The following is a 20,442-nucleotide window of genomic DNA, read 5'->3' as shown; positions in this document are numbered from 1 at the left end:
TCATCAACATCATCATGGTCATCATCATAATCAACAACAACAACTAGCTCTTCTTCGTGTATATGGAGCACCATACCATGGATCAGTTTCACTCATGTTACTGCTGCCCGGCAGTGCTATTTTTAAAACCCATGCATCTAGCACCGTTCCGTTTTAATTAACAGAAGCTAATCATCAAATGCACCCAAGGCCAATAAAATTATTCTTTGGAGTACACAAAGTGCAGAACAGCGATCTCCTATAGTTTCTCACATGCAAATCCAAGAAAAGAAAAGAAGAAAAACAAACAAACAAATATAGAAGGTGGGTTGCCAGAAATTCATGATTCTTAGATCATGGAGCAAGTGCAACCAAGTCATTCATTAGAACTTCCAAACGAAGGGTGAAGAAACAACGGTCAGCTGGTCACTAAGCAAATTAAGCAATCAACGAGATGAATGACTGCAGCCGTTCCACCAGCGGCAGAAAGAAAACTTGGTGGCATACTGAAACCTAATGGTTCTACTGCATCACATGCCTGCCTTATGCATATTCACGGCACAGAATAGGAAAAGCCAGCTGCTATGTCAACAGACAGTGCTAGCTGCAGACTGGAGGTCTTTAGAAATATGGTACGTTGCTATCCGAACTGCTGTCTTTCGCAGCCATATCAGCTGCGCGGGAGGCCGACGGCGTCGGCGGCACATACGGCGGGGTGGCGCACCTCAGCAGCGCCCAATTAACCCCATCAAAGAAAGGGTGGCGCTTCACGGCTGCTGCGCCCAAGGTGGAGCCGAGCCGCTTCTCCGGCTCCTTCACCAGCAGAGCGGCGATGAATTCCCGAGCCGCATTCGACACGCTGCCGGCTGCATCCCCGGTGGGGACCTCGAGCGCGCGCGCGACGATGTTGGCGAGCGTTGACTCGTGGTCGGCACCCCGGAAGGGGGTGACGCCGTAGAGGAGCTCGAAGACGAAGATGCCGAGGGTCCACCAGTCCACCGCGCTGCCGTGGCCGTCTCCGGAGATGATCTCCGGCGCGAGGTACTCATGGGTGCCGACGAATGACATGGAACGGACGTCGGCGGGCTCGGCGACGACGTCGGGGACGGACTTCTTGGTTGAGCGTTTCTTCCAGCGGCGCATGGGGTGGAAGCAGGAGACCGCAGGGACGATGCAGCCGGGGAGTATGCATGAGGTGGCCGGGAAGCGTCTCGGGTCGGGTCCGAACTTGGGACCGGAAGAGGAGTCGGAGAGCAGAAAGGTGGCGGAAGTCGGAGCGTCGCACCTCAGAGAGAGGTCGAAATCTGTGAGCATAATGTGACCGTCCGATCTCACGAGCACGTTTTCCGGCTTTAGATCACGATACACGATCCCCAACATGTGGACGTACTCCAGCGCCACGACCACCTCCGCAGCATAGAATCTACAATCCAAAGCCAAGAGATCAAACATCCAAAACTTCAAAAACTAAATAAAGAAATTTCTAATCTCCTGTTGTTTAAGAATGGCTTTGATTCAGAACGTGAATATATTTAAGAGATTGGTTTAAGCAGATGAGTTCACATATTGCCAAGCGGAGAAGATAAAATGGAGATGATGGCCTTGAAAGATTTTCTGCTGTAACTGTTAAAAGACTGTAGATGGATTTGATGCCATCGCAAGCTGCGAATCGCTTCGTGGATTCCTCGAATCTGCTCTCTGGATTCAAACAAAAGCACCACCATAGATACTCTGGTTGTAAATTACTACATATAATATCTAATCGGTGGAATTCGGCTACACCGATCTTGAAGGTTCTTCTGGCCTTAAAGCTCACCTCTAATACGAATCTCATCCGATGTAACCACAGTTACTCCAAAACAAGATGACTGGGACTACGGAGTGAATGCACATGCACATGCACTCACACACACACACAGAGATGAGTATGACAATTTCAGAAAAATCTATTTTAGTGCATGCTTCTGCACAAAAGAAGGTGTGGAGTTTAAATGCAATTGCCCAGAAAGCGAGGCAGTCCAACATACCGTATTGATGTACATCGTGAAGTTATCGCGGATGCATTAAATAAGACCTCTGCCATAGATCTGGGTCTGTCTGGACCCAGCGTAGAAGGAGCCAACCGGGTGTAGCCAGTTTCTGTTTCTATTTTACAAGGCCCAGTGAGACCCACCTGGACCTACTCTCTCGGCGGGTTAAGCCGGACGCATGAATCATGCAAGTGAAGGTAGATGTACAACTGGGATAGATAATACCTGGACCAATTGACTTAACCAAACCTGGATCCGAGCCATTCAGAAAATTTTCTGAAAGACAAAGATGTTTCGGAATTTGTTCCGTTGCTGTGAACTAATAATAATAAAAAAAATGACTTCAGCTTTCAAATTACGAAAACGGCCGCTTAACCAAAGCGGGCTTCTGCAAGGCTAATGAAAATTGTATCTATCTTTAGAGCTCATATTCACCTACCATCTTGTAAGTACTAAAGCACATTTTATAATGATCATTGAACATCTATTTGAATTATATCACTCTTTGGTTGACAAAAGGCAGCAATTAGGTATCGCTTCACAAGATAACTGCGGTTTCACAGAAATTAATGCAATAGGGACGAAAAAGGGATGGTTTCTTCTAGCATGAATTAAGGTATTCTGTCTCGTTTTCCATTGCAGGAGGCATTCTCCTGCGATTTGGACGGAGAAACACTGGTCCATAAGGATACGCTTCATGTTACACTGGCAACTTTTTTGTCATCATCAAGCCTCAGAATTCACGAGTTCACAGCGCTGCAGAATCATGTCCAAGTAGGTTGATACAAGAGTTTCGAACATTTCTGCCGATTGAGTACCTCCAAAAGTATGGTCAACAACGGAGAAGTTTCCTCCTGGCTTGGTCGCAGATTTAAAACAAAAAAAGAAGAAAGAGAAACAATTGGGTTCATAACCTATCCACCATGCAATTTTTTGGTTGCTTTCATTCTTTAAGGCCATCCTACATTTTTTTTATATGAAGCAAGAGCAATAGCCATGAGATTTTCAATTCAGTTTTTACAAAACAATTTCCTTTCTCCTCTATGTCGGAGACACGGTCACCATTCCATCACAGAAAAGCCCAAAACTACGGAATGTTCCTGATCTTAGTATCCATCACGATGATGAAAATGGCTACCAATATTGCCTGGTAATCATTCAGTAGGGAGAAAGCCTCGGGCGACGGGGTGATGATAATGACCAAGACGATGACAACCATCATCATGGTTATCATGGTGGGAACTGGGATGGTCAAGATTCACCACCATCATCATTCTCTTTGCTGTGGCTGGAAAAAAAGTGGGATTATTTTACAGGCAGGGCCCAGTTTAAGACCATGTTCACGTAACAGTAATTATTCTTCTTGTGATAACATTGCTTACACGGAAAAGAATGACCGCCAACTTCAAGTAAGAATAGGATAATGGTAATATCGGTAAGCCCGACCGCAGTAATTTCAGCGCAGGATCCAAAGCGCACAGGAGGGGGAGCGAGAGAGAGGACGTACCTGGCGGCGGCCTCATCGAACCTCTTGGCCGGCTGGAGCTGGCGGAGGACGTGAAGGTCCCCGCCGGGGCAGAATTCAGTGACGAGGCAGGACCACCGGCCGGACTCGATGGCGGCATGCAATCTTGGCAGGAACGGGTGGCTCACGGCCTCCAGGATTTCCTTCTCCGTCCTCGCCCTTCCCACCTTATTCCTCCTCACAAGCTCCCGCTTGTCCATCACCTTTGCGGCGAAGACCGCCCCGGACACCTTCATCTCCACCAAGTACACACTCCCTATGTCGCCGCTCCCCAACCGGCGCAGGAACCGGAGGTCGCTCATCGCCAGTGGCGGGCACCGCCAGGCGCTGCCGCCGTCCTCGGCGGCTGCTGTACTACTACTGGTACTGCACTTGATGTCTGTGGTGCTGGTGGTGGTGGTGGTGACGGTTGACGAAGACCCAAAACTTATGTTGAGGAGATCTTCGTCTAAGGTGGCATCAGTAGAGGAGGAGCAGGAGGAGGAGGATGATGAGAGGGTGGAGGTTTGGTTGAGGCATTTGGTCGAACACTTTGGTACAGGGGGATTGACTTTGGGGCCTTTGGGTGAAGGTTGGGTTGCAGGGGAAGTCCCCATCACATGGTAGGCGAAAAGCCAAGGGGGCGAGCGAGCAGGGGGAAGTCCCTCCTTCCTTTTACCTTGCCTCTTCTTCTCTCCTCCTTTTTAAGTTTTCTTTTCCCGGAGCGGAAGCTCTGGGGTTGAGAAGGAGCTCGGATCCCCGTGAGTGCGAGGGCGCGGGCCGGCAGAGTGGGCGACGAGCCATGTGGTGAGCCGATAATGGCGCTCACCCTGCCATATCTCTCTCTCTCTCTCTCTCTCTCTCTCAACAATTTTAAAAAACCTTTGTTGGTCAATTTGGATGACATTAGGCCAAGTACGCTCTGATCTGAAGGTTTAGAACTATTGTATAGATATAGCGCAGAGCAGTGTGATTGTATTGGACGACCTGAAACTCCAAACTTGATTTTAGTTTCAACACTAATTCAAAAAAAAGCAGTTGAAGCTGAAATCAGTTATTAACTCGATTCTAATGCGATATTTGTTTATCTTTTGAACCACCCACGTATCGCCATAGAGATGAAATGCAACAGGACCCTGCATGTCATGGCAACATTGTAAATGGAATTTTCACTTTGAATGTTTTTTCTTTTAAACCGATGATAATCGGAAAGTGTGTTGAAAGCAAGCTATTGAGCATATGACGTGAACCCTCTTCTTTTCTCATTCTTTCTTTAATTTTCTTTTCCGTTTCGAAAGTTTGGTCGTATATATTTGTTTATTCTTTTGCTTCCAACGGTAACTATGTCCTTGTAGCGGCCTCATAATAATACGGCATGCTTTAATGACATCGATTACAGACTTACAGTTGGGGCTACATTATTATATATGATAAAATTATACAAAATTTAAAACATATAGAATAAAAGTATGGAGAGGTGACCTGAAAGACTCCAATATGACAAGAACGAAGAAATGTTAAGGCTTATGGAGATCGTTTTTCGAGGGACGTTAATGAAGAAATGTTAAGGCTTATGGAGATCGTTTTTCGAGGGACGTTAATGAAGAAATGTTAAGGCTTATGGAGATCGTTTTTCGAGGGAGGTAAGAATTCAGCGAGTTCGACATCAACTGTGCTAGATTGAAGGACTAAAAAATCTGTTGGCTAAAATGATGCAGCTCTCGTTCAAGGTCAATCAACCTCCAAACCACAAATTGGTTCCATTTCATGTTCATTTACATAATTGCTTCGATCTGAAGATCTTGTTCCTATGGGGTTGGCCAATGACTGATAGGTGGCTCGTTACTGGTTCGAGTGGCATGGGCAGCCAAGGTAGACCTGGTTCCTGGCAGCTTCAGTAGATCTAAAAATCAGATCCTAAGTACCAACAGCCAAACAAGTTTCCCCCAGGAGAATGCAAACAATGTCTTACCCCCACTAGTATCCTTGGCGGGTCTGATTTTGTAGATCCACAGATTATAATAGTATGAATGAGTTTTTGAACTTTTAAATTGTCTTGGAGCATATTCCAACTTGAAACGAACCAGAAAACATAGCCGCCCGGTCTGACATTTCCCCACTGACACACAGCATCTATATATCTTTCATAATCTCTCTCTCTCTCTCTCTCTCTCACACACACACATATATATATATATATCCAAGTCTGCCCGATTCAAAACAAGGGCAGGTCTGATCTGGCTCCCCTCCAACTATATAAAAACCCCACAACGAGTCTAAATACTTGTTAAGATCCGGATCCAATCGAAAGTATCACTTTTTTGTGTTTCCATGTAGTTGAAACATTAATAAAGCGTTACGGCGGAGCCGTAATAGATGTGCAAACTGCTCCATCTGTGAATCCAATATATATGGCAGAGAAGATCGTTTTTTCTTTGAATATGGTGGTGTGGGGTCTCTTCATAATGGCATTAAGCTGCAGAGCTCATGCAGAAGCCCTTCACAACTATGGAATTGCATCCAATCTAGTCCAATCAAACTGCTGGTAGTTTCAATCTGAATTTATGATTCGGCTGTGCTCGTCGGATACCAAGATTTGTCCTCAATTCCTGTTTGAAAGTTGGAAAAACTTAACCAGTTTCATGAATTCAGGGAGTCGAAGAACTTTGCCAACTTTATGAAATATTGAGATTCTGATGTTTTTATTAGAAACCTGTAAGTAGACGTAGACTTGAAATGTTTGCGGCATCTTCCATGGGAACCATGAATCAAGAATTATCATTGACCATCTCAAGAGGAAGAACTAAACTACTGCCGGTCTTGAACCTTCGCCCGAGCAGAGCGCGGAAAAAATCTGCGGAATTGGCTGCTTCATCAAATGAAATTGATTCGATTCGATTCGATCGTTGGAGATACAACTGTGTTTGCTATATCTCGTACATTTTTTTATTTTTTTAAATGCTTCCAAAGACTTTTTCTTGTTTTCGATCAACTAATTGATCGTCTAAAAATTTTACATATATACATAATAATGTTGCTGCTTGTTCAGTAATTAAATCATTTAACGAATCGGCAGTTTGGCGATCCGATTCTTATATCACTGATTTTATTCAAAAGAAAATTATCAAAGCAGAAGATCATGCATAGTTCAAATTTCCCAACATAGTTTAGGTTGCGTTTGGAATATGAAACATAAAAAGATTGCTCTTGTGAATACTCGTTTTGTTAAAAATTTGTTTCATGAAGTTGCATCCTGGGCACCAACTTACAGAGCCCAACTTGATTAAGCAAGGAAACTCAACCAAGCTTGATAAATAAGCTGATCAACAAGCTCATGTACCAATTTTCCTTCAGGTACTTACGCAATTTTGAAATAAAAATTCAAAAGATTCATCTTGTGAGACAAAAGTGTGATACCAGAATTTTGCCTCCATCAACGAAATGTTTAATTTAGAATGTTAGTCGCATGACTTTCAATGTGCAAATAGGAACGTAAAACTACTTAGATGCAAAATCAATTTATCGACGTTGTGATCCGCAGCCGCAGCTTATCTCAGTTATCAAGATGAGACAACCCCCATTAAGTGAACAGCGTCCTCTAATGCCAAAAATAATTATCAAAACTTTTCTCCAGGTTTCAACTACGTATTTCAAGATTCTGCTATCCTGAAACACGTAGGAAACCTGGAAATCCGCCGAACAACTTGATCTAGACCGAAACCAAACACGAAAAAGATGGAAATCTACTTTCCTTTTCCGCTGCAATTGAGGCAGGTAACTATTGCAGATGGACCGGTCCTTGCGGCCCTATAGATTGTCAGAATCTCCTTAAATTGAACTACTCTTCGTTTGTGCTCCGGTTGACAAAGGCGCCACAGTTTTAATGTGGCGGAGCATTTATAACGTCATACTAATAGCAGCAGAAGAATATATATATATACACACACACACACACAAACTACTATTGTCTATGAAAGGAATATTTTCCCCAAAAGCAGCTCAAGTTTTGATTAAATAAAAAAAAAAACAATCTTAATATTAATTTCCTCATTTAACTGCTTTGATTAGGTGAGAAACATGAGATCCTAAATGAAAGAAATCAAAACTTAAGTGTGTTCTTGTCATTCAGTCAAAACTTTTATCTTGCCTTTGTAGAGAAAAGGAACTGTCACTTTGGTGTGAGAGACCTGCTGGCTCTGATCTTTTAACCATGATGTCTTTTAAACCATTAGTACAAAATTCAAGGCTCAGCCAGAGTAGCATCCATCCTACGTACTAATATTCTGAGAGCATAGCCACTTTATTGCATTTTCTTTAATTAGAATAGCATGTTCATGGATTTGGCATATTTACTTCATAGGATCATTTATTACAACATTCACATTAAACTGGATAGCAAGACAGTCTGGAGCATTAAAGAGGGATAAATGAAATCACGCCAAGAAGAAACTGGCCTTAGCTAGAGGAAAATTTCTGCCATATATTGTCGAATACTACTTAATGCACTTGAAAACATTTGTATATAGACTGAAATAAATAAAATCAGTTATATATGCATTCTGCAAATACCAACGAAAGAAACAATTCGCTTCGCTTCTTGTTTGTTGACTAAAGCAAGCTTCCTATAAAATTTGATCCCATATTTTTACGACTGAAGGATTTGTAAAAGGCTTTTGGTTGTCAACCTGCAAAGTTGTCTTGTGATTGTCGGTATCAGGTTCCAGATCGCATCGAGATGCACGGCAAATGGGGCCATGTCCGCGGATACTATCATCCACGATTAAAGTATTATTCTGTTCATTTTTCTTGCTTTTAATGCAAACTTTTCAAAAACGAGTTCAGAAAAAATTAAAGGAAGTTTGAAAATCTTAAACGTTCTCACTGCACATCCCTTGCGCTCTATCTGAATCATTTCATGTGACCTCTTCCACGTTATGAATTTTGTTCTCCCCATTTTCGCCTGAAAATGGTGCTGGTTGTCCTATTAATGTGAATCAATGAGTTAAATTTGAAGTTTATTCAACATATTAATGCAATAATTCTGTAAAACTTTTAAGGGCATAAAAAGCTTAAGGAATTTATTGAGCAAGTGTCGCTTCTTTAATAGTTTTAAGTTTCAGTTGTCGATTCACTGATTCAAGAATACTAACACTGTTTTCTATGCGTATCGTCGCTATTAAAAGAAGGAAATTGCATCATTGAATTTTCAACAGAAAGGTAAAAACTGCCAGCCCAACATGAACTTCTACTGACTTATTGGGGAGTTTGCATTTGAGACACCCATGATTGAAGGAAGTGGGGAGTTTAATATGGAGGACGCATCTCTTAGCATAATCTGGTAGGTAGGTCTATAACATAAAGATTGGAAAACGAAAGGACGACAAACTGAACTTGTTCTACACTAGGATTCCACACACTGGTAGTGAAGATAAATAGGACGACCACGATTCTCTTAAAGTTCCTTGCAGGTTACTTGCGTGTAGAATCAAACAAGAAATCACGAAATGAGTGCATGAAAAGTACTGATCGTATAATCATGGAATCGAAGGGCCTCCTCATTATGATTAATGGCAGTGAGAGTAAAGTCGAAAACGACTGCAGCTTCCATTGGCGATCATGATGTTGAACCATAATCTACTTCACCGTCAATGATATCTTTTAACATAGTGTATTTTTCAAAACAAATAACTAAATATTTATGTTATGACACTTTTGATAACGAGATACCTTTATGGTTAGATTAGACGGGCTTTTTTTTTTTTTTAACAAAAAAAAAGAACTAAAAACTGTCATAAAATATGCATACCATGCAGCCAGTTGTTTGATCGTGATGTTATAACATGCACTATTGGTAATGCTCTTGTGGTAACCATTTTTTAGTGATCGTCATTCTGCATCCAACATATCATATTTGAATTTCCATTTATAAAGACCGAAATTTTTTTGTCCTTTTTGTGTATTTTGTTTGTTAGCTGTTCTATCTTTGTACTTTGCCACGCAAAACCACTTAAGTTAACAACAAAAACCAGGCTATTTAGAAAATATTTTAAACAAGATATATAATAATAATAATTTAGGGTAACGAGTGTTTTAATTAAAGTTGCTTTGATGTTGATTTTTGAACTAACAAACTTTGTTGATATATAAGAGCCTTGCACATTTTAACGTTCAAAAAACACATTTAACTTGAAAATTGATTTTCTTAATCTATATTTCTTATCAAACCACTTAAGATCATATAGATAAGGCTAAGTGTATACAAATTAGTCTAACTATGCAAGAGGTGTGGTTGTTATCTCTAGCCTCAAGCGTTTTATGAGATACATTGAGGTACCATAGAAAATCTCAACATTATATAGTTGAGGCCATCGAGCGTAGCTACGTGTTATAAAACGCAGCCAGCCTGAGCCAACCATTTAGTAGTTAGGACGGGGCAGCAAGTTGCACGTGAAAAAAGAAATTGCCTCTGGATATATTTTGGGAACTTAGTCGGATTTTGGGTCTCAAAACCCTACGCAACGCAGCTCCCATGTTCTACGGGTGTGGCTAGTTGAGATCATCCACCGGTTGCAGCAGCAGTTCACGTGATCCCATTAATTGGCGTCCAAAACAACGAGAAAAACCATACCTAGTGTTGTTGAACTTCATTTAGGAAATGCAATCATATGGAGAGAGCTGAGACTCTATTTTCTCATGAAAATGAGTTGCTAATGCTGGGAATCGCCTTCTTTTTTTATTTTTTGCTGTTTGTAAGGAAAATAATGTGTGCAAGGAAATAACATGAATGCAACATTAGATTCATGACTTTGTTCCAAAGGTTGATGGAACATTGGGTTCAGGGTACATTCATAAATTAATGGAACACTACTGAGGCTGTGGTTTTGATGAATTTGTCTCAATCTTTAACATAGAATCGGTGTTAACAATCTAAACTGATTTCTAGTTTATTCACAAGAATATAGTCTTTTTTCTTATTACCCAAATAAATATGTGTCTCTTCGCAGGCATCCTGTAAAATTGGAGTGGTACCCTAACATGCAAACGCTGTTGTAAAAGTTAGTTAAAAAGCTAGGTTATCACAAAACTTAAATTTCACAAAACGTTGTTTGCACCATCCTAACACAACTTACAAATTTAACACCAAATACATCTCAATATTTAGGGACCCCATGTTTTTTTGTTGCCTTCATAAATCCTTTCTCCACAAAAAAAAAAAAAAAGAATAGAAATCAAAACACTATAGAGATTTTTTGCTTGAAGAACACACGTTGGGGAGAGAAGAAAAATAATCATTTTCATGAAAAAGTAGCTAGATTCAAATGAAAGTGGCGATTCTGGCATTTCCAACAACAACCAACAAAAAATCACTCGTCCTCATAACTCCAAGACACGGGACGGCGGATGGAATTTGCTGACCTAGCCCTTCTCGACTCCCGGTCTCTTCTCTCTGTTTTTTACGGCGGCCGTCGAGACGGCGGGAGAACCAGAGCATTTTCTTCACTAAATTACGCTTTAACAACATGAAAAAGTGTTCAACACTACGGCATCTGGACCGAGTTATCGGATTCTTGGAAGAATCTGCTTTTAAGAAAGCATGTGGGGCTCGCAGAGACGGACGGGAACACTATGAGAAAGAAGAAGGAAACGAGGGACGAACAGCTCCTCGTCCATTCTTCTTCGAAAGATCACCTGAAAAAAGAAAAAGAAAAAGAAAGTTCATGTTTCTTTTGTTTTTCCTTTCACAGTTCTGCAAGCATAGATATATGTAGCTCCAAAATTTTCAAAGAGACACTAGAAAGTGGTTATTTTGAGAGGAGGAAGAGAAGAGGGGAGTCAGCAGTAACACCTATCTGCCCTTTAAAAATTGCAATTGAAAGTGTCAATGCCTCTCATTCATTCAAATATTTCTGGCTTTGCTACAGGAAGTTAGGTTTAGTTTCAAACTGTAAATATGACGCCGAATAGAAATTTTGTCGTGATAGTTTTTGTTTCATTGCTGCAGAATACAAGTATATTTATCAAGAGGAGGGAGATTCAGTTGGACTTCAAATTTTGAAAAATGATGCTTGGATTCCTTTTGTACATGGATGGCAGTATATTTATCTAGCCACATGACATGACATGAAGCTCACTGCCTAAGCCTATAAGAAGATTGCTTCAAATTTAATTCCTACCATATATAATAATAAAAAACATATTGATATTGTGGTGATTAGATACAAAAAAAAAAAAAAAGTCATTTCTATAGATAAAATTATTTTAATTTGGCAACCATAAGAAAAGGAATTTCAGATGATAATGTAAACTATGTTAATGCTTGGGATGCTGTTTTAAAAACTTACTACATCACGAAGATTTCATGAGCATGTCCGTGGAAACCTTCCAAAATATCTGAATTCCTTTACCCCGCTACATGTCTGTCGGCAATATGAGCAGCAGAAGTCCAACGAGGTGAGGTCCTTCTCCGTCCAATTTAAAAAAAAAGGAAGAAACCGAGACGGGAGGGTCTCGGCGGCCGCTCCCCGTTCTGGGAAGGGGAGGCGGGAACGGAATGAGAAGCGATGCGTTCGTGACCTTCTGGATTCTCCAAGGGTGTTTTGGTCCAATCCGTTCTCAGGCTCCGGCGTCCACACTGTGGCCGTGACGGAGGGAAAGCGGCGACGCTTTAGAAGGGGACGCCTGAGAGTTAATACGGAGAGATTTCTGCTTCTGCGGAAGCGAAAAGAAAAGGGAGTGAGAGAGCGATAAAGGAGGAAGGAAAGAGGAGTTCGCTTCTCGTGACGGCATTTCCACCTCTCCCCTCCCCTCCCCTCATTTATTTCTCTCCTCCTCCTCCTCCTTCACTCTCTCTCTCTCTCTACCTCCCCCCTTCTCTTCTCCTGCATTCTTCATAAAACCCCCTTTCCTCTCGTCTTCTTCAAACAGCTGGTTTCTTTCCCTGTGTTTTCCTACCGGCCGGTGATGATCGTTTGTCGTCATTGACCGGAGCAGTGGAGTTGAGGTAGGGTTTCTTGGGAGGTACATTTTGTTGCTTCCAATTTCTGTTCGCTGTCTTTTGATTTTTCTTTATGTTATTTCAGTTCGTCGGCGTTTGGAATAGCGTACCGTAGCCATTTTTGAGATGTCCCGTGTTCTTAGTCGGGACCTTTTGGGGATATTGGTGTGGTTTCTTTCTTTGGTTCTTTTTTCCTTTTTTTTTTTTTTCCCTGGTGGAGTGTCTTCCGGATCTAGGTTTAGGTAGAACAGAGGATCGCAGTCAGACTTGCTGTGTAGTTGAATTGCTTGTACCGTAGGAGTGAAGTCGAAGGTTGTCGTTTGGTCTTCTTTGTGAAGTTTATGTGCTTTGTTGCCTTGCCTTTCTTTTTCTCTGGGAAGTAGTTGTGCATGTTTATCTATTAATTTGAACTTGTGGCTGTGACGATTATCGACAAGTATTCTGGTTATACTTGTACGTTTTCTTTTCCCTTTTTTTATTTGGATTAATTGATTCGATTTCTTGTGTTAGCATTAACGACATTGTGATGAATGATTCTGGTGTATCATCTGAATTTCATATTTTCGGGGAACCTAAAGGCTTCTTATGCATGAATTTGTGCTGCATTTTCTCTTGTTTGATGGCTTTAGTCTTCTGTATTATGTGGTGAAGGTTGAGGTTCGTGCTGCAAAGGAGCCTAATGGTTTGAACTTTATCGGAACCACTTATGCATTTTTTCTATGAGGATTGAGTTTTTTTTGTTCCTTTGCTGTTTTTCTTGTTTCTTTCCTTTTTCCCTTTTCTGCTTGAAATTTTTCAAAATTGAGGGGCAAATAACCATTACAAATTGTGATATTTTTCTTTCTTATATTGAATGTATTATGTGGATAGATACACACGAACGCCTTTCAGGGGAACCCTCTAGAAATTCGGTTAGATTGGCATGAACACATTGAATTGAAAAAGTCCGCATGTTTTGGACCATTTCTCTTTGCTTTTCTTTTGAGATGAAGAAGGTTGATTTGGAGACCGTTTCCCAAGCTAGGTTCCTTTATGCAGTTGAAGTTTTTGTTAGGATAAGGGTTTAGATTGTATAGAAGCACGCCAAACGTCTGAAAAATTAACAATTGAATTAGTTTTGATATTTTTATTGTTCATATCTTTTATGGATCCCCAACTTTGGAGATTAGTAACCAGCGATTGAGAAATTTTCGTTTTGATGCATAAGTTTATTAAGTTTAACATATATGTTAAATTGAACGATCAGATGATTACGTATTTGATTGGGAAAAATCAATGACTATCCGGTGGCTGCAATGAATTTCTCACATCCAGTAAATCTAGTATTGTGTATGGAACTGGGTAGTGAATTCTTCCCCCTTTTTTGTTTTGCTATTTCTTTTTCTCTATTGGTTAATTTGGCTTAGATTGAGTAAATGCCTAATCTAAGTGGTGATTTTCAGGTTTAAATGCTTGTTATTTGGACTCATTCATTTCCTCTCTGTTCTTTTTCTTTATAGAAGCAAGTTACTCTTTTCTATTTTAATGTGAATAATTACCAATGGCAAGAATTTGCTGATAGATTTTGCTGTTAATGGTGCTGCTGTGCCCCATCCAGACCTATGAAAGTTCCTTTTTTATGTGCTCGCAGAGACCATGGAATCCAAAGAGAAATCCCACCATATAGCTGAATTTGTCGACATGATTTACTTGCAAGGGGATGCTTTGGAGATAGGCTAGTTTCAAGCAATGCTGCTGTTTCTTGTTCAGCCTGTTCTTCTTGCAGACTTGAACTAGAGTAGCACTGCTCGTGCACGAAATATAGGAGATGGGTTCAGTCTCTGATATCTCTGAAATTGAAGAATTGGTGAGCGCTGTTCATGCTTCTAAAAAAACTAGCTCAGAATGCTGCATCTCAAAGCCTGGAAACAAGGCTGGAAAACAGTTGATGTCAATCATATCGCGAGACTATGCAGTTGAAAGCAAAATTAATCAACTATTTGAAGCTTTGGATTTTGAAAATTTATCAAAGGAATTTGGCCATTGTCAACAGTCCGCAGCTGGTCCTCCATGGAAAAATCCCTCAAAAAGACCAATCAGAGGTGGACTGTCACGTACATCAGGAGTTAGTACTTCTGAATCAGTTACTTTGAAGCAGGCATTGAGAGGGTTATGCATTTCTCAGGCTTCAGAGATGGCCTCTATGAAAAGGAGGCTAAGATCCGATGGAATATCTAATCTATCTGATACTTCCACCCCTAAGAGGTCACATGGTAAACTTGTTATTCAGGCAGGTGAGTCTATAAAGGCTGGAAATTCTATAGTAGCAAATACTGTTCAGGGCTATGGTACCATAGATGCCTTCAAAATGTGCAATACGGACAAGACATCGGACAAAAGCTGTTCAGAAGAGATCAGCCTTGTTCCAGACACTGGATCTACAAGGGAACTTAGGTGGTCTTCCACTGTACATAAATGTGAGTCTACAAATGGTATTGCACTTGATGCATCATTAAAACCAATTAAAACAAAAGCCAAGGAGGATGGAGATTCAAAAATGACAGTTCAACCTTGGCCCAGGCGATCCGGGCCTAACTTGCTCCACCATCGAAAGCTGGTTTCGGTATCTTCTTCACTTGGCAGTCCCACTCCTGGTTCTGAAACCGATACTTCTAAAGTGAACCATGGTATGAAAAAGATTGTTCACAGGACTGAGAAGCATAATATCAAGAAAGAAAATCTGCACCCAGGTTGTGCACCAAAAAATCCCCTTGCCTTAGATGATAATGGTGAAGACACTCTCATGGCTACAGTTGCAGACAAACCAAGCGTGGCAACTGATGGTTCTGAAGAACAGATTGTTGGTATTGAGGCCAAATCTGCTGCAGCTGGCTCTTCAAATGGTCTTACTGGAGTTGATCCCCCCATCCTCATGAACAATTTGGTCGAGCCTTACAAGTCTATGAATGTTGGTAACACATATCAAAATGGTATTTTCAGAAAAATTGAAAGCTCTAGAGAAAAGGGAGAGTGTTCTCAGAGCTCCCTGAGCAGTATTGGTGAGTATAGTAGCAGCAGTGGCATCAGTGATGAGAGCAGTTGCAGTATTACGAGCTGTCATGGTAATAGGCCTCATATGTCAAAAGATTCAAGATGGGTAGCTATCCGCCATGTAGAGATGCATGACGGACTTCTTTCACTGAGGCATTTCAAGCTGATTAGGAGGCTTGGTTGTGGAGATATTGGTAGTGTGTACCTTGCAGAACTCGTCGGTACCAGTTGCCAATTTGCTTTGAAGGTTATGGACATTGAATTCTTGGTGAGCAGAAAGAAAATGCTGAGGGCACAGACTGAAAGGGAGATTCTTCATATGCTGGATCATCCATTTCTTCCTACACTTTATGCTCATTTTGCCACCGACAGGCTTCTATGCTTGGTGATGGAGTACTGTCCTGGTGGAGATCTTCATGTGCTTCGGCAGAAGCAGCCAGGCAAAAGTTTCTCAGAGTCGGCAGCAAGGTAGAAATTGTGCATAAAGTTTCTTCGTATAGAAATTTGGTCAAATTCTTATTTGGGGAATGGTAAACTTGAGTGAGGAGCAATACATTTTGTGTATCATTGGATCGTTAGTAGTTGCTTCATTTCTATAAGCAACTTGCTTTGTTTCTTACTCGTTATTTCCACTTTCTCGTACCACATACATCTAAATTTCTGCAGGGCAATCTTCTCTAGCCTGTCTTGTAATGGTCTTACGACTGGCGTCCAGTTGCTTATGGAATGTTAATTGTTTGAAAATATCATGCTGCATGCAGTTGATGCAGTATATTTACTATCACCAAGTATTTTATCCACCATTTAGCTTTTGTTTGTCAACAGGAACACCTGGCCTGTCTTTTCTTTTTATCATCTGCAATCTGCATAACTACAACTTGGATTATATATGTTTTTTAATCTCTCTTTTCTTCCATTGGCACTGAATTATATTTGTGAATCCATCTCTGCTAAGTGCGCTTATGTCTTCCGCTTTGTATGCTACTTTTAACACTTACGAGGTCTCCTTCTAAACCATTTGTCAGCCCGTAGTGGACCCAATGTCATTCATGCCCCTCTTGAAAATGTAGGCACCGTTAGTGGAAAAATAATTATATATATATGTGTGTGTGTGTAAAGAAATTCTGTAGGGGAGAGAGAGAGAGAGTAGGCCTGTAGGAGAAGAGAAGTGTTCCTTGGTCTTTTTGCGGCTGATAATTTCAATGCAGTAATGTAGGTACCATGGTGCATAATTCATAGGCCAGTACTTGTAAATCTTTACTTTGCATCTACTGGTCCACTCGGTCTTGCACAATTTGCTTCAGTATGTTATATGATATGTTTCACCTATGCTATATGATCGTGTTTTCAGGTTCTATGCAGCCGAAATCCTTCTTGCATTGGAGTACTTGCACATGCTGGGTGTGATATATCGAGACCTGAAGCCTGAAAATATTCTAGTCAGAGAAGATGGGCACATTATGCTATCCGATTTTGATCTGTCCCTGCGATGTGCAGTAAAACCGACTCTCCTCGACATGTCGTCCGTGAAGTTAGAGGGCGCCAGGCTTTCTGAATCTGGTTCTGAGCCCAGATGCATCGATCCACTCTGTCTGGAGCCAGCTTGGGTCCAGGTTCCATGTTTCACACCTAAGTTGATGCCCGTGGCGGCCAAATCACGGAGAACAAAAGCTGATCCCTCAGTCCATGCTGGCCCTTTTCCCCAACTCGTGGTAGAGCCGACGACTGCAAGATCAAACTCATTTGTGGGAACCCATGAGTACCTCGCACCAGAAATTATCAGAGGAGACGGCCATGGCAGTGCAGTCGATTGGTGGACATTTGGGGTCTTTCTCTACGAGCTTCTCTACGGGAGGACACCCTTCAAAGGAGCAGGCAACCAGGAGACATTAGCAAATGCTGTTGCCCAGAACCTGAAGTTCCCGGAAAATCCAAATATTAGCTCCCATGCGAGAGACCTGATCAGAGGGCTGCTGTCAAAGGAACCTGAGAACCGGTTGGGGTATGACCGTGGGGCGGCAGAGATCAAGAGCCATCCATTTTTCGAAGGTTTGAATTGGGCATTGATCCGGTGCTCCACTCCTCCCGAGATGTCGAAGGCCACCCAAGTCGCCCTTCCTACTGTGGCCTTGCAGAAGAAGGGTAAACAGAAGTCTATGGAGTTGAAGGCAACAGGAGAGCCTTCGGAATTCGAACTCTTCTAGTCTGAGTAGCTTACTCGGGCCTTTGCTGTATTCGTTTTGTTGTCTTCTCTACCTGTATGTATACAAGGGAATTCGTGAATTTTGGTGAAAGGCTCTTAATGTTGTGAATAATATGATAAATTTGTTCTCACAAAAACATTCTCTCTCTCTCTCTCTCTCTCTCTCTATATATATATATATATATATATATATATATATATATATATAAACAATGTTCTCCACCTTGTCACTCACTTTTGTTTGGTAAGAGCTATATATGGGTTTCTTTTCTTAAAAAAAATGAAAGGTGGATAGAATAATACCACTTTCGTGAACACGATCTAATTATATGTACACAATAGAATGGATATATTTTAAATCACTTGCATTGGCAATCAAAACCAAACTGTTGCATGAAAAAGAAAATTGCTGCCCAATTTAACTTTGCAGATGTGATTCTAAAAATGATTTCATATGAAATATATGTTAAATTAATTAATTTTAGTTTAAATAGATTTTCTAATAATAAAAAATCAAAAATATTATAACAATAAAAATTTGGTAATAGAAAAGATCAAAATTGTTCATAAATATCCTGGAAGCCAAACATGTTTTGCAAGAATGTCTTTTAAATTGCATAACCTACATAACTAGTTTAAGTATTTACATGCACATAAAACAGAGAGCCACTGGTTTCTTTATCGGAAAGATGATCATTGTGTCTGATGTGAAATGATATGAATAGACTAGGCGTGACCTAGAGTGTCTTACGAGTTCTGATTCTTGTTAGTGTTAGGTGGAACCCACACTGATCTTTTCTCTGTACCTGTATCTCTTTCGTGTGCCCTTTAAGGGGGAAGAATCCTGTGCAAAGCAGCAGAGTGTCCAACTTGGAGTAATTTCCTTTGGTGGTTCTTCTGTTCAAGTAGTTTGAGTACAGACTCTTTCCTTACTCGAAGCATTGCCTGTCCCTACACCTAGACGAAATTAACGACGCTTCCCCGTGGCCATGTCCTGTGGGGGGAGACTTTCAACTTTAAAGTCTGATCTTTGGAAGGAAAAAAATAAATGCTTCACATGCTGCTATCAATTCGGGATGTTGGTTTTAACATTTGAATTCAAACACTGTTTCCCTCTGCTAGGCGGACAGACTTGACATGTTGCATTGTTAACAGGCTATCTCTGTACCACTTACGTCAACCTTGATTGCCCCGATATCATTTACACAGTAAATCTTGGTCTTTTTTCACTGTCATACAGTGTTTCAGGTTGCACTTGAAAAAGGTTGAAAGAGAAAACGTGCCACTCTTTCGTCACTCAACTTTAGAAGTGGAAATGCATGCCAGAGATAGGACACTTACAAAGCGCAGTCGAAACAATCCTTTCAGTAGGTTGTTGCCTTTGGGGAGTCAAGCTACTGTTTAGTTTTTTTTCAAAGTCACATGCTGTCTGGAAAGAGAGCCTATCTGAACTGGTCATATCATGCCTCTGCGGATTGAACTAAAACAAAGCTCTTTTATCATTGTTGTACTTGCAATTTTACCAGCTTTTGCTTGGTGCTTTTTTTCTAGGCCTACAATCAGCTTCTGCATCTTCAGCTAGCTGCTGCGCCATATGTATAAATTATCTGACCTGCCTACTACCTAGTGCCTACAAAGGCAAGTAATCATCACGTTAATTGGTTTCACATCATGGGACAGTGTTTTATATTCCTCGAGGATCAGGTGCTTTATTACTTTTTGTTTTCCCTTTCCTGTGTTGCTTCAGGGTTGCAAATGGGTGAGATTCGAGTAAGTGCCGGGAAGTCGGATCAGAATTGAATTTGGTACCTTTTAAATCAATCAACTTTAAACTACGTCCGGACCACTTGCAACTGTCGGGTAATTGTCAAACTTTACTAGAGTTTAGGGAAAGTGGGCCTTGGCAACTCTCTTTCTCTTTCTACTCCCTCCCGGTGAATGTTTTTCTTTTCCGTAATCAAGAGTAATCGTGGAGTTTTCTACGAGTTGTTGCTGTGTAGAAGGTGCATATTTTCTTATATCCAACAACCTGTTCCAATTTTCCCTTTTATTTATTTCTTGGAAAATTCTTTCCATAATTTCGGCGTCGCGGCAATGTCCATGTCCATAAGGTATTTTTAGTAGTTAACCTCTTTATATATTTAGGCAAAGAATCCCAAGGCCTTATAAGAAGATATCTTGGTGTACATGTTGTGGGATTTATATGTTTTTTAGCTAATAATGTAAGTCTATAAGCTTCAAAATTAAGAAGGAAAAAGAGTCAGATTCCTGGAGATCGTCAAATACCTTTTTCTTTTCCTAGTAACGAAATTTAATTTGATCTCCGACAAGTTTGAAAAGAAGTTATAAATGCAAAACATGGCAATGAAAACATAGAGCCAATCGGATGAGAAATACCGTCATATATGTGAATCATATAATGAGGAAATGCATTGATTGGCTGTTCTTCCAACTCTTGTTTTCTTGTTCAACTGGATCCTCTGGAAGAGTTAAGGGAAGACAAATTTGGTTTCAGCACATTTACCTTCCCTATTGGTTCCCATTTATGCAACTTGAATGGCTAATTCATCTCGAAATAGTTTCCGGCATTTCATGTGATTCAATTTCAGATCTATTGGTCGAATAGTGATTATACCACCTACAACCCCTCAGTTATCTCATTTTACTTTAAGGCCAATTCAGTTATCTGGATCCTGCAAAT

The 20,442-nt window shown here is 40.8% G+C and overlaps 2 protein-coding genes across 4 annotated transcripts; one reads left to right on the top strand and one right to left on the bottom strand.

Moving 5' to 3' along the window:
- Window positions 1-226: 226 nt before the first annotated feature.
- LOC116246446 (serine/threonine-protein kinase D6PKL2-like) lies at window positions 227-4,319 on the bottom strand. Its single transcript, XM_031618325.2, has 2 exons — window positions 3,517-4,319; window positions 227-1,402 (listed from the first exon to the last, which is right to left on the bottom strand). The coding sequence occupies exons 1-2, from the start codon at window positions 4,128-4,130 to the stop codon at window positions 601-603; spliced, it is 1,416 nt and encodes a 471-aa protein (XP_031474185.1). The 5' UTR covers window positions 4,131-4,319; the 3' UTR covers window positions 227-600.
- A 7,898-nt stretch (window positions 4,320-12,217) lies between these two features.
- Window positions 12,218-17,878, top strand: LOC116246442 (serine/threonine-protein kinase KIPK2-like). Of its 3 annotated transcripts, none has more exons than XM_031618317.2 (3): window positions 12,218-12,514; window positions 14,139-16,006; window positions 16,890-17,878. In XM_031618317.2, the coding sequence occupies exons 2-3, from the start codon at window positions 14,316-14,318 to the stop codon at window positions 17,740-17,742; spliced, it is 2,544 nt and encodes an 847-aa protein (XP_031474177.1). In that variant the 5' UTR covers window positions 12,218-12,514; window positions 14,139-14,315; the 3' UTR covers window positions 17,743-17,878. The 3 variants fall into 3 exon arrangements, with proteins under 3 accessions (XP_031474177.1, XP_031474179.1, XP_031474178.1); XM_031618319.2 differs by having other exon boundaries at window positions 14,070-16,006; XM_031618318.2 differs by having other exon boundaries at window positions 12,218-12,531.
- The last annotated feature ends 2,564 nt before the right edge of the window (window positions 17,879-20,442 follow it).

The sequence above is a fragment of the Nymphaea colorata genome, chromosome 1 (assembly GCF_008831285.2).
Source record: "Nymphaea colorata isolate Beijing-Zhang1983 chromosome 1, ASM883128v2, whole genome shotgun sequence".
NCBI classification, from domain to species: domain Eukaryota; kingdom Viridiplantae; phylum Streptophyta; class Magnoliopsida; order Nymphaeales; family Nymphaeaceae; genus Nymphaea; species Nymphaea colorata.
Note: the sequence above shows the minus strand (reverse complement) of the source record. Positions and strands in the feature narration are given on the sequence as shown.

Bases quoted from the DNA above. Each gene is read 5' to 3' on its own strand.
- LOC116246446 (XM_031618325.2), bottom strand. From the start codon at position 4,130: ATGGGGACTTCCCCTGCAACCCAACCTTCACCCAAAGGCCCCAAAGTC. The intron at 1,403-3,516 runs GTACGTCCTCTC...TTTGGATTGTAG, and splicing joins TTCGATGAGGCCGCCGCCAG to ATTCTATGCTGCGGAGGTGG.
- LOC116246442 (XM_031618317.2), top strand. From the start codon at position 14,316: ATGGGTTCAGTCTCTGATATCTCTGAAATTGAAGAATTGGTGAGCGCT. The intron at 16,007-16,889 runs GTAGAAATTGTG...TCGTGTTTTCAG, and splicing joins TTCTCAGAGTCGGCAGCAAG to GTTCTATGCAGCCGAAATCC.